At 40.3% G+C, this 12,571-nt stretch overlaps 1 protein-coding gene across 1 annotated transcript in view; it reads left to right on the forward strand.

The window, feature by feature from the left end:
- LOC142219125 (alpha-2-macroglobulin-like protein 1) overlaps positions 1 to 12,571 on the forward strand; it is a 40,124-nt gene that overhangs the window by 11,369 nt on the left and 16,184 nt on the right. The window contains exons 14-17 of the mRNA XM_075288090.1: positions 158 to 303; positions 521 to 670; positions 808 to 942; positions 1,548 to 1,599. Coding sequence (XP_075144191.1) covers positions 158 to 303; positions 521 to 670; positions 808 to 942; positions 1,548 to 1,599 — 483 coding nt within the window. The remainder of the gene's footprint in view (positions 1 to 157; positions 304 to 520; positions 671 to 807; positions 943 to 1,547; positions 1,600 to 12,571) is intronic.

Below are 12,571 nucleotides of genomic sequence, written 5' to 3' on the forward strand. Positions count from 1 at the left end.
TGTATACGTCCCGGACTCTGCGCTGCTCACTCATTGCACCTATAGTTGTGGCAATCTTTATATATGTGACATCTCTTCAGTATATGGTGTGTATAAAGTTTTCAAATTAAGTCAATGACACCTTCACTAAAGTGTTAATATCTTTGATTTCTACCAGGCATGGCGAGCTTCTTCCCCGTTCCTGTTATGGTCAATTCTGACATGTCCCCGGCAGCCACCATCTTTATTTTCGCTGGCCTTGACAATGGAGATATCATTGCCGACAGCATTAAAATCCCGGTCACTAGCTGCTATCCCAACCCGGTAAGTGTTATATCGCTTCAATTCTGCCCTGACGTGGCCGTAAATAATAAGGATTTTATAAGGTTTTACTGACCTTAACCCTAAGACCTACCATTATCCAAGTTGTACATAATACATTGTACATGACGTCCACCATATACCTCCAATCCTGCACAATGTATAACATATATTATATAACTATTGATTACTTTTTCTTTGGAACTTTTTCTCCTTAAAGGTTTCTCTTCAGTTTTCGGAGAAGCAGAATCTTCCGGGGTCTAGTGTGAATCTCCACATCAGCGCTTATCCGAACTCCATTTGCAGTATCCGAGCTGTCGATAAGAGCGCCGAGCTTCTGAAAGCAGAAGAGAAACGTTCAGAGGACGCTGTAAGTCGCCGCCATGTAGTTGATGTTACTTTTACTATTAGTTTCTATGCTCGACTCTGGTTAGAAGTGATATAACATTACACTGGTGTCTGTAACCTTGGACTGACCTTACACTGATGGTCCTATTTGTGTCTTAGGTGAATGAAAACTTAAGTCAATGGGATATACACGATTACCCTGAAGGGATCGAAGAGCTCCAGAAGTGTCCACCTGGTTCTTCTCCTGCTCCTGTAGAAGCTTCTGAGAAACCTGATACGTACAGTTTACTTAAGGTGTTAAATTTGAATTTATATACTTTATCATTATCAAAGAAGAATATATAGTTCCTGCTCAACCAAGTGCCTGCTATTTGGTTGTACTTAGTGAGGCTTGCATATCCTAATTGTTTGTGTTGGACTGCTTTATATTAACCTTTGACTTGTTACTGTAAATCCACTTGTCTCCTAATTTTGGCTCTGACGTTACCTCTCGGACTAACCCTTGCCTTGTTACTGGTATTCCACTTGTCTCCTAATTTTGGCTCTGATGTTACCTCTCGGACTGACCTTTGGCTTGTTACTGTAAATCCACTTGTCTCTTAATTTTGTGAGAAACCCCCTTGTTTTGATCTGCCTGTAAGTTTATTGTGTATTCTGTTTTGCCTTCAGATTGTGGACTATATACTTGGGCCCTAAATTCAGCGCAAATTCGGACAGTGATATTTTCCCTATTTTGGGGTAGTGACAGTTTTGTTTTTTGCGTTACACAGCCATTGATAATACAATTCTAGAATCTTACATTAGAGGGAGCTCTATGCTTTTAGATTTATGTGATTTCCAAAAAACTCGGAACAGTATTAACCTTGATATAAACTATATTTTTTTTTTATACATTACAGGATTCTGGGATAAAATCCTTATCCAACTTCTTGACTCGCAAGCCACCGAAATGTGAGTTGCAGACAAATATAATACTGATTTTAATCTGAATTTCATTACAATTTCCTATAAGTAACGCTATATAAAGTAATGTAATTTATGTCTTTATAAAATATATTTTATGTATAATGTATAGAATCTGAAATTCACATACTATATTATTTTACACAGTATATTTTATCATAACTATATGACATAGAGATACAATTATAGTTTCTTGATGCCTGATATTCTGCTATATGGTTGTTACATCCATCAGTTTATCAGTTTGTGAAATATTCTACTCAGTTTGCTATATGAGTGCATAGGATTAATGACATGCTCTATGTGGCCTATCTGTATGTAGTCTAGCGGTGTACAATGCCATGCACCATTCTTCTTGGGGCTGTAGGTCCACTACCCCCTCTGCCACTCTGAACCAGAAATACTGTACATTGGCCATATATATGGGATTTGAGAACTGCTCCCACGCCATACCCATATATACAGGATTAGAGAAGTGGTACTGTGCTGTGTCCATATATACAGAATTAGAGAAGTGGTACTGTGCTGTGTCCATATATACAGAATTAGAGAAGTGGTACTGTGCTGTGCCCATATATACAGAATTAGAGAAGTGGTACTGTGCTGTGCCCATATATACAGAATTAGAGAAGTGATACTGTGCTGTGTCCATATATACAGAATTAGAGAAGTGGTACTGTGCTGTGCCCATATATACAGAATTAGAGAAGTGATACTGTGCTGTGCCCATAGATACAGAATTGAGACGTGGTACTGTGCTGTGCCCATAGATACAGAATTAGAGAAGTGATACTGTGCTGTGCCCATATATACAGAATTAGAGAAGTGGTACTGTGCTGTGCCCATATATACAGGATTAGAGAAGTGATACTGTGCTGTGTCCATATATACAGAATTAGAGAAGTGGTACTGTGCTGTGTCCATATATACAGAATTAGAGACGTGGTACTGTGCTGTGCCCATATATACAGAATTAGAGAAGTGGTACTGTGCTGTGCCCATATATACAGAATTAAAGAAGTGATACTGTGCTGTGCCCATATATACAGAAGTAGAGAAGTGATACTGTGCTGTGCCCATATATACAGAATTAGAGAAGTGGTACTGTGCTGTGCCCATATATACAGAATTAGAGAAGTGGTACTGTGCTGTGTCCATATATACAGAATTAGAGAAGTGGTACTGTGCTGTGCCCTTATATGCAGAATTAGAGAAGTGGTACTGTGCTGTGCCCATATATACAGAATTAGAGAAGTGGTACTGTGCTGTGCCCATATATACAGAATTAGAGAAGTGGTACTGTGCTGTGCCCATATATACAGGATTAGAGAAGTGGTACTGTGCTGCGTCCATATATACAGAATTAGAGAAGTGGTACTTTGCTGTGTCCATATATACAGAATTAGAGACGTGGTACTGTGCTGTGCCCATATATACAGAATTAGAGAAGTGGTACTGTGCTGTGCCCATATATACAGAATTAGAGAAGTGATACTGTGCTGTGCCCATAGATACAGAATTAGAGAAGTGATACTGTGCTGTGCCTATATATACAGAATTAGAGACGTGGTACTGTGCTGTGCCCATAGATACAGAATTAGAGAAGTGATACTGTGCTGTGCCCATATATACAGAATTAGAGACGTGGTACTGTGCTGTGCCCATATATACAGAATTAGAGAAGTGGTACTGTGCTGTGCCCATATATACAGAATTAGAGAAGTGATACTGTGCTGTGCCCATATATACAGAATTAGAGAAGTGATACTGTGCTGTGCCCATATATACAGAATTAGAGAAGTGGTACTGTGCTGTGCCCATATATACAGAATTAGAGAAGTAATACTGTGCTGTGCCCATAGATACAGAATTAGAGACGTGGTACTGTGCTGTGCCCATAGATACAGAATTAGAGAAGTGATACTGTGCTGTGCCCATATATACAGAATTAGAGAAGTGGTACTGTGCTGTGTCCATATATACAGAATTAGAGAAGTGGTACTGTGCTGTGCCCATATATACAGAATTAGAGAAGTGGTACTGTGCTGAGCCCTTATATGCAGAATTAGAGAAGTGGTACTGTGCTGTGCCCATATATACAGAATTAGAGAAGTGGTACTGTGCTGTGCCCATAGATACAGAATTAGAGAAGTGATACTGTGCTGTGCCCTTATATGCAGAATTAGAGAAGTGGTACTGTGCTGTGCCCATATATACAGAATTAGAGAAGTGGTACTGTGCTGTGCCCATATATACAGGATTAGAGAAGTGGTACTGTGCTGCGTCCATATATACAGAATTAGAGAAGTGGTACTTTGCTGTGTCCATATATACAGAATTAGAGACGTGGTACTGTGCTGTGCCCATATATACAGAATTAGAGAAGTGGTACTGTGCTGTGCCCATATATACAGAATTAGAGAAGTGATACTGTGCTGTGCCCATAGATACAGAATTAGAGAAGTGATACTGTGCTGTGCCCATATATACAGAATTAGAGAAGTGATACTGTGCTGTGCCCATACATACAGAATTAGAGAAGTGATACTGTGCTGTGCCTATATATACAGAATTAGAGACGTGGTACTGTGCTGTGCCCATATATACAGAATTAGAGAAGTGGTACTGTGCTGTGTCCATATATACAGAATTAGAGAAGTGGTACTGTGCTGTGCCCATAGATACAGAATTAGAGAAGTGATACTGTGCTGTGTCCATATATACAGAATTAGAGAAGTGGTACTGTGCTGTGCCCATATATACAGAATTAGAGACGTGGTACTGTGCTGTGCCCATATATACAGAATTAGAGAAGTGGTACTGTGCTGTGCCCATATATACAGAATTAGAGAAGTGGTACTGTGCTGTGCCCATATATACAGAATTAGAGAAGTGATACTGTGCTGTGCCCATATATACAGAATTAGAGAAGTGGTACTGTGCTGTGCCCATATATACAGAATTAGAGAAGTGATACTGTGCTGTGCCCATAGATACAGAATTAGAGAAGTGGTACTGTGCTGTGCCCATAGATACAGAATTAGAGAAGTGGTACTGTGCTGTGCCCATATATACAGAATTAGAGAAGTGGTACTGTGCTGTGCCCATAGATACAGAATTAGAGACGTGGTACTGTGCTGTGCCCTTATATGCAGAATTAGAGAAGTGGTACTGTGCTGTGCCCATATATACAGAATGAGAGAAGAGGTACTGTGTTGTGCCCTTATATGCAGAATTAGAGAAGTGGTACTGTGCTGTGCCCATATATACAGAATTAGAGAAGTGGTACTGTGCTGTGTCCATATATACAGAATTAGAGAAGTGGTACTGTGCTGTGCCCATTGATACAGGATTAGAGAAGTGGTACTGTGCTGTGTCCATATATACAGAATTAGAGAAGTGGTACTGTGCTGTGTCCATATATACAGAATTAGAGAAGTGGTACTGTGCTGTGCCCATATATACAGAATTAGAGAAGTGATACTGTGCTGTGCCCATATATACAGAATGAGAGAAGAGGTACTGTGCTGTGCCCTTATATGCAGAATTAGAGAAGTGGTACTGTGCTGTGCCCATATATACAGAATTAGAGAAGTGGTACTGTGCTGTGTCCATATATACAGAATTAGAGAAGTGGTACTGTGCTGTGCCCATTGATACAGGATTAGAGAAGTGGTACTGTGCTGTGTCCATATATACAGAATTAGAGAAGTGGTACTGTGCTGTGTCCATATATACAGAATTAGAGAAGTGGTACTGTGCTGTGCCCATATATACAGAATTAGAGAAGTGATACTGTGCTGTGCCCATATATACAGAATTAGAGAAGTGATACTGTGCTGTGCCCATATATACAGAATTAGAGAAGTGGTACTGTGCTGTGTCCATATATACAGAATTAGAGAAGTGGTACTGTGCTGTGCCCTTATATGCAGAATTAGAGAAGTGGTACTGTGCTGTGCCCATATATACAGAATGAGAGAAGAGGTACTGTGCTGTGCCCTTATATGCAGAATTAGAGAAGTGGTACTGTGCTGTGCCCATATATACAGAATTAGAGAAGTGGTACTGTGCTGTGCCCATATATACAGAATTAGAGAAGTGGTACTGTGCTGTGCCCATATATACAGAATTAGAGAAGTGGTACTGTGCTATTCCCATATATACAGAATTAGAGAAGTGGTACTGTGCTGTGCCCATATATTCAGAATTAGAGAAGTGGTACTGTGCTGTGCCCATATATACAGAATTAGAGAAGTGGTACTGTGCTGTGCCCATATATACAGAATTAGAGAAGTGGTACTGTGCTGTGCCCATAGATACAGAATTAGAGACGTGGTACTGTGCTGTGCCCATAGATACAGAATTAGAGAAGTGATACTGTGCTGTGCCCATATATACAGAATTAGAGAAGTGGTACTGTGCTGTGTCCATATATACAGAATTAGAGAAGTGGTACTGTGCTGTGCCCTTATATGCAGAATTAGAGAAGTGGTACTGTGCTGTGCCCATATATACAGAATGAGAGAAGAGGTACTGTGCTGTGCCCATATATACAGAATTAGAGAAGTGGTACTGTGCTGTGTCCATATATACAGAATTAGAGAAGTGGTACTGTGCTGTGCCCATTGATACAGGATTAGAGAAGTGGTACTGTGCTGTGTCCATATATACAGAATTGGAGAAGTGGTACTGTGCTGTGTCCATATATACAGAATTAGAGAAGTGGTACTGTGCTGTGCCCATATATACAGAATTAGAGAAGTGATACTGTGCTGTGCCCATATATACAGAATGAGAGAAGAGGTACTGTGCTGTGCCCTTATATGCAGAATTAGAGAAGTGGTACTGTGCTGTGCCCATATATACAGAATTAGAGAAGTGGTACTGTGCTGTGTCCATATATACAGAATTAGAGAAGTGGTACTGTGCTGTGCCCATTGATACAGGATTAGAGAAGTGGTACTGTGCTGTGTCCATATATACAGAATTAGAGAAGTGGTACTGTGCTGTGTCCATATATACAGAATTAGAGAAGTGGTACTGTGCTGTGCCCATATATACAGAATTAGAGAAGTGATACTGTGCTGTGCCCATATATACAGAATTAGAGAAGTGATACTGTGCTGTGCCCATATATACAGAATTAGAGAAGTGGTACTGTGCTGTGTCCATATATACAGAATTAGAGAAGTGGTACTGTGCTGTGCCCTTATATGCAGAATTAGAGAAGTGGTACTGTGCTGTGCCCATATATACAGAATGAGAGAAGAGGTACTGTGCTGTGCCCTTATATGCAGAATTAGAGAAGTGGTACTGTGCTGTGCCCATATATACAGAATTAGAGAAGTGGTACTGTGCTGTGCCCATATATACAGAATTAGAGAAGTGATACTGTGCTGTGCCCATATATACAGAATTAGAGAAGTGATACTGTGCTGTGCCCATATATACAGAATTAGAGAAGTGGTACTGTGCTGTGCCCATATATACAGAATTAGAGAAGTGGTACTGTGCTGTGCCCTTATATGCAGAATTAGAGAAGTGGTACTGTGCTGTGCCCATATATACAGAATTAGAGAAGTGGTACTGTGCTGTGCCCTTATATGCAGAATTAGAGAAGTGGTACTGTGCTGTGTCCATATATACAGAATTAGAGAAGTGGTACTGTGCTATTCCCATTGATACAGGATTAGAGAAGTGGTACTGTGCTATTCCCATTGATACAGGATTAGAGAAGTGGTACTGTGCTGTGTCCATATATACAGAATTAGAGACGTGGTACTGTGCTGTGCCCATATATACAGAATTAGAGAAGTGGTACTGTGCTGTGTCCATATATACAGAATTAGAGAAGTGGTACTGTGCTGTGCCCTTATATGCAGAATTAGAGAAGTGGTACTGTGCTGTGCCCATATATACAGAATTAGAGAAGTGATACTGTGCTGTGCCCATAGATACAGAATTAGAGACGTGGTACTGTGCTGTGCCCATAGATACAGAATTAGAGAAGTGATACTGTGCTGTGCCCATATATACAGAATTAGAGAAGTGGTACTGTGCTGTGCCCATATCTACAGAATTAGAGAAGTGATACTGTGCTGTGCCCATATATACAGAATTAGAGAAGTGGTACTGTGCTGTGCCCATAGATACAGAATTAGAGAAGTGGTACTGTGCTGTGCCCTTATATGCAGAATTAGAGAAGTGGTACTGTGCTGTGCCCATATATACAGAATTAGAGAAGTGATACTGTGCTGTGCCCATATATACAGAATTAGAGAAGTGGTAATGTCCTGTGCCCTTATATGCAGAATTAGAGAAGTGGTACTGTGCTGTGTCCATATATACAGAATTAGAGACGTGGTACTGTGCTGTGCCCATAGATACAGAATTAGAGAAGTGATACTGTGCTGTGCCCATATATACAGAATTAGAGAAGTGGTACTGTGCTGTGCCCATATATACAGAATTAGAGAAGTGGTACTGTGCTGTGCCCATATATACAGAATTAGAGAAGTGGTACTGTGCTGTGTCCATATATACAGAATTAGAGACGTGGTACTGTGCTGTGCCCATAGATACAGAATTAGAGAAGTGATACTGTGCTGTGCCCATATATATAGAATTAGAGAAGTGGTACTGTGCTGTGTCCATATATACAGAATTAGAGAAGTGGTACTGTGCTGTGCCCTTATATGCAGAATTAGAGAAGTGGTACTGTGCTGTGCCCATATATACAGAATTAGAGAAGTGGTACTGTGCTGTGCCCATATATACAGAATTAGAGAAGTGGTACTGTGCTATTCCCATTGATACAGGATTAGAGAAGTGGTACTGTGCTGTGCCCATATATACAGAATTAGAGAAGTGGTACTGTGCTGTGCCCATATATACAGAATTAGAGAAGTGGTACTGTGCTGTGCCCATATATACAGAATTAGAGAAGTGGTACTGTGCTGTGCCCATATATACAGAATTAGAGAAGTGGTACTGTGCTGTGTCCATATATACAGAATTAGAGACGTGGTACTGTGCTGTGCCCATATATACAGAATTAGAGAAGTGGTACTGTGCTGTGCCCATAGATACAGAATTAGAGAAGTGATACTGTGCTGTGCCCATAGATACAGAATTAGAGAAGTGGTACTGTGCTGTGTCCATATATACAGAATTAGAGACGTGGTACTGTGCTGTGCCCATATATACAGAATTAGAGAAGTGGTACTGTGCTGTGCCCATAGATACAGAATTAGAGAAGTGGTACTGTGCTGTGCCCATAGATACAGAATTAGAGAAGTGGTACTGTGCTGTGTCCATATATACAGAATTAGAGAAGTGATACTGTGCTGTGTCCATATATACAGAATTAGAGAAGTGGTACTGTGCTGTGCCCTTATATGCAGAATTAGAGAAGTGGTACTGTGCTGTGCCCATATATACAGAATTAGAGAAGTGATACTGTGCTGTGCCCATAGATACAGAATTAGAGAAGTGATACTGTGCTGTGCCCATAAATACAGAATTAGAGAAGTGGTACTGTGCTGTGCCCATATATACAGAATTAGAGAAGTGGTACTGTGCTGTGTCCATATATACAGAATTAGAGAAGTGATACTGTGCTGTGCCTATAGATACAGAATTAGAGAAGTGATACTGTGCTGTGCCCATATATACAGAATTAGAGAAGTGGTACTGTGCTGTGTCCATATATACAGAATTAGAGAAGTGGTACTGTGCTGTGCCCTTATATGCAGAATTAGAGAAGTGGTACTGTGCTGTGCCCATATATACAGAATTAGAGAAGTGGTACTGTGCTGTGCCCATATATACAGAATTAGAGAAGTGGTACTGTGCTGTGCCCATATATACAGAATTAGAGAAGTGGTACTGTGCTATTCCCATTGATACAGGATTAGAGAAGTGGTACTGTGCTGTGCCCATATATACAGAATTAGAGACGTGGTACTGTGCTGTGCCCATATATACAGAATTAGAGAAGTGGTACTGTGCTGTGCCCATATATACAGAATTAGAGAAGTGGTACTGTGCTGTGCCCATATATACAGAATTAGAGAAGTGGTACTGTGCTGTGCCCATATATACAGAATTAGAGAAGTGGTACTGTGCTGTGCCCATATATACAGAATTAGAGAAGTGGTACTGTGCTGTGCCCTTATATGCAGAATTAGAGAAGTGGTACTGTGCTGTGCCCATATATACAGAATTAGAGAAGTGGTACTGTGCTGTGCCCATATATACAGAATTAGAGAAGTGGTACTGTGCTGTGCCCATATATACAGAATTAGAGAAGTGATACTGTGCTGTGCCCATATATACAGAATTAGAGAAGTGATACTGTGCTGTGCCCATATATACGGAATTAGAGAAGTGGTACTGTGCTATTCCCATTGATACAGGATTAGAGAAGTGGTACTGTGCTGTGCCCATATATACAGAATTAGAGAAGTGGTACTGTGCTGTGCCCATAGATACAGAATTAGAGAAGTGGTACTGTGATGTGCCCTTATATGCAGAATTAGAGAAGTGGTACTGTGCTGTGCCCATATATACAGAATTAGAGAAGTGGTACTGTGCTGTGCCCATATATACAGAATTAGAGAAGTGATACTGTGCTGTGCCCATATATACAGAATTAGAGAAGTGGTACTGTGCTGTGCCCATAGATACAGAATTAGAGAAGTGGTACTGTGATGTGCCCTTATATGCAGAATTAGAGAAGTGGTACTGTGCTGTGCCCATATATACAGAATTAGAGAAGTGGTACTGTGCTGTGCCCTTATATGCAGAATTAGAGAAGTGGTACTGTGCTGTGCCCATATATACAGAATTAGAGAAGTGGTACTGTGCTGTGCCCATATATACAGAATTAGAGAAGTGGTACTGTGCTGTGCCCATATATACAGAATTAGAGAAGTGATACTGTGCTGTGCCCATATATACAGAATTAGAGAAGTGATACTGTGCTGTGCCCATATATACGGAATTAGAGAAGTGGTACTGTGCTATTCCCATTGATACAGGATTAGAGAAGTGGTACTGTGCTGTGCCCATATATACAGAATTAGAGAAGTGGTACTGTGCTGTGCCCATAGATACAGAATTAGAGAAGTGATACTGTGCTGTGCCCATAGATACAGAATTAGAGACGTGGTACTGTGCTGTGCCCATAGATACAGAATTAGAGAAGTGATACTGTGCTGTGCCCATATATACAGAATTAGAGAAGTGGTACTGTGCTGTGCCTATATATACAGAATTAGAGAAGTGGTACTGTGCTATTCCCATTGATACAGAATTAGAGAAGTGGTACTGTGCTGTGCCCATATATACAGAATTAGAGAAGTGGTACTGTGCTGTGCCCATATATACAGAATTAGAGAAGTGATACTGTGCTGTGCCCATATATACAGAATTAGAGAAGTGGTACTGTGCTGTGTCCATATATACAGAATTAGAGAAGTGGTACTGTGCTATTCCCATTGATACAGGATTAGAGAAGTGATACTGTGCTGTGCCCATATATACAGAATTAGAGAAGTGGTACTGTGCTGTGCCCATATATACAGAATTAGAGAAGTGGTACTGTGCTGTGCCCATATATACAGAATTAGAGACGTGGTACTGTGCTGTGCCCATATATACAGAATTAGAGAAGTGGTACTGTGCTGTGCCCATAGATACAGAATTAGAGAAGTGGTACTGTGCTGTGCCCATATATACAGAATTAGAGAAGTGATACTGTGCTGTGCCCATATATACAGAAGTAGAGAAGTGATACTGTGCTGTGCCCATATATACAGAATTAGAGAAGTGGGACTGTGCTGTGCCCATATATACAGAATTAGAGAAGTGGTACTGTGCTGTGTCCATATATACAGAATTAGAGAAGTGGTACTGTGCTGTGCCCTTATATGCAGAATTAGAGAAGTGGTACTGTGCTGTGCCCATATATACAGAATTAGAGAAGTGGTACTGTGCTGTGCCCATATATACAGAATTAGAGAAGTGATACTGTGCTGTGCCCATAGATACAGAATTAGAGAAGTGGTACTGTGCTGTGCCCATATATACAGAATTAGAAAAGTGGTACTGTGCTGTGCCCATAGATACAGAATTAGAGAAGTGGTACTGTGCTGTGCCCATATATACAGAATTAGAGAAGTGGTACTGTGCTGTGTCCATATATACAGAATTAGAGAAGTGGTACTGTGCTGTGCCCATATATACAGAATTAGAGAAGTGGTACTGTGCTGTGCCCATATATACAGAATTAGAGAAGTGGTACTGTGCTGTGTCCATATATACAGAATTAGAGAAGTGGTACTGTGCTGTGCCCTTATATGCAGAATTAGAGAAGTGGTACTGTGCTGTGCCCATATATACAGAATTAGAGAAGTGGTACTGTGCTGTGCCCATATATACAGAATTAGAGAAGTGGTACTGTGCTGTGCCCATATATACAGAATTAGAGAAGTGATACTGTGCTGTGCCCATAGATACAGAATTAGAGAAGTGGTACTGTGCTGTGCCCATATATACAGAATTAGAAAAGTGGTACTGTGCTGTGCCCTTATATGCAGAATTAGAGAAGTGGTACTGTGCTGTGCCCTTATATGCAGAATTAGAGAAGTGGTACTGTGCTGTGTCCATATATACAGAATTAGAGAAGTGGTACTGTGCTGTGCCCATATATACAGAATTAGAAAAGTGGTACTGTGCTGTGCCCTTATATGCAGAATTAGAGAAGTGGTACTGTGCTGTGTCCATGGACAAACAACTAGACAAGTGGTCTATACATATATATATATATATATATATATATATAATCCCCACATTGGATAGCCCACACATTTTTTTTTTTTTAAATGTAGATTGTGAGCCCCACATAGAGCTCACAATGTACATTTTTCCCTGTCAGTATGTCTTTTTTTGTAGT

The sequence above is a fragment of the Leptodactylus fuscus genome, chromosome 10 (assembly GCF_031893055.1).
Source record: "Leptodactylus fuscus isolate aLepFus1 chromosome 10, aLepFus1.hap2, whole genome shotgun sequence".
NCBI lineage: Eukaryota > Metazoa > Chordata > Amphibia > Anura > Leptodactylidae > Leptodactylus > Leptodactylus fuscus.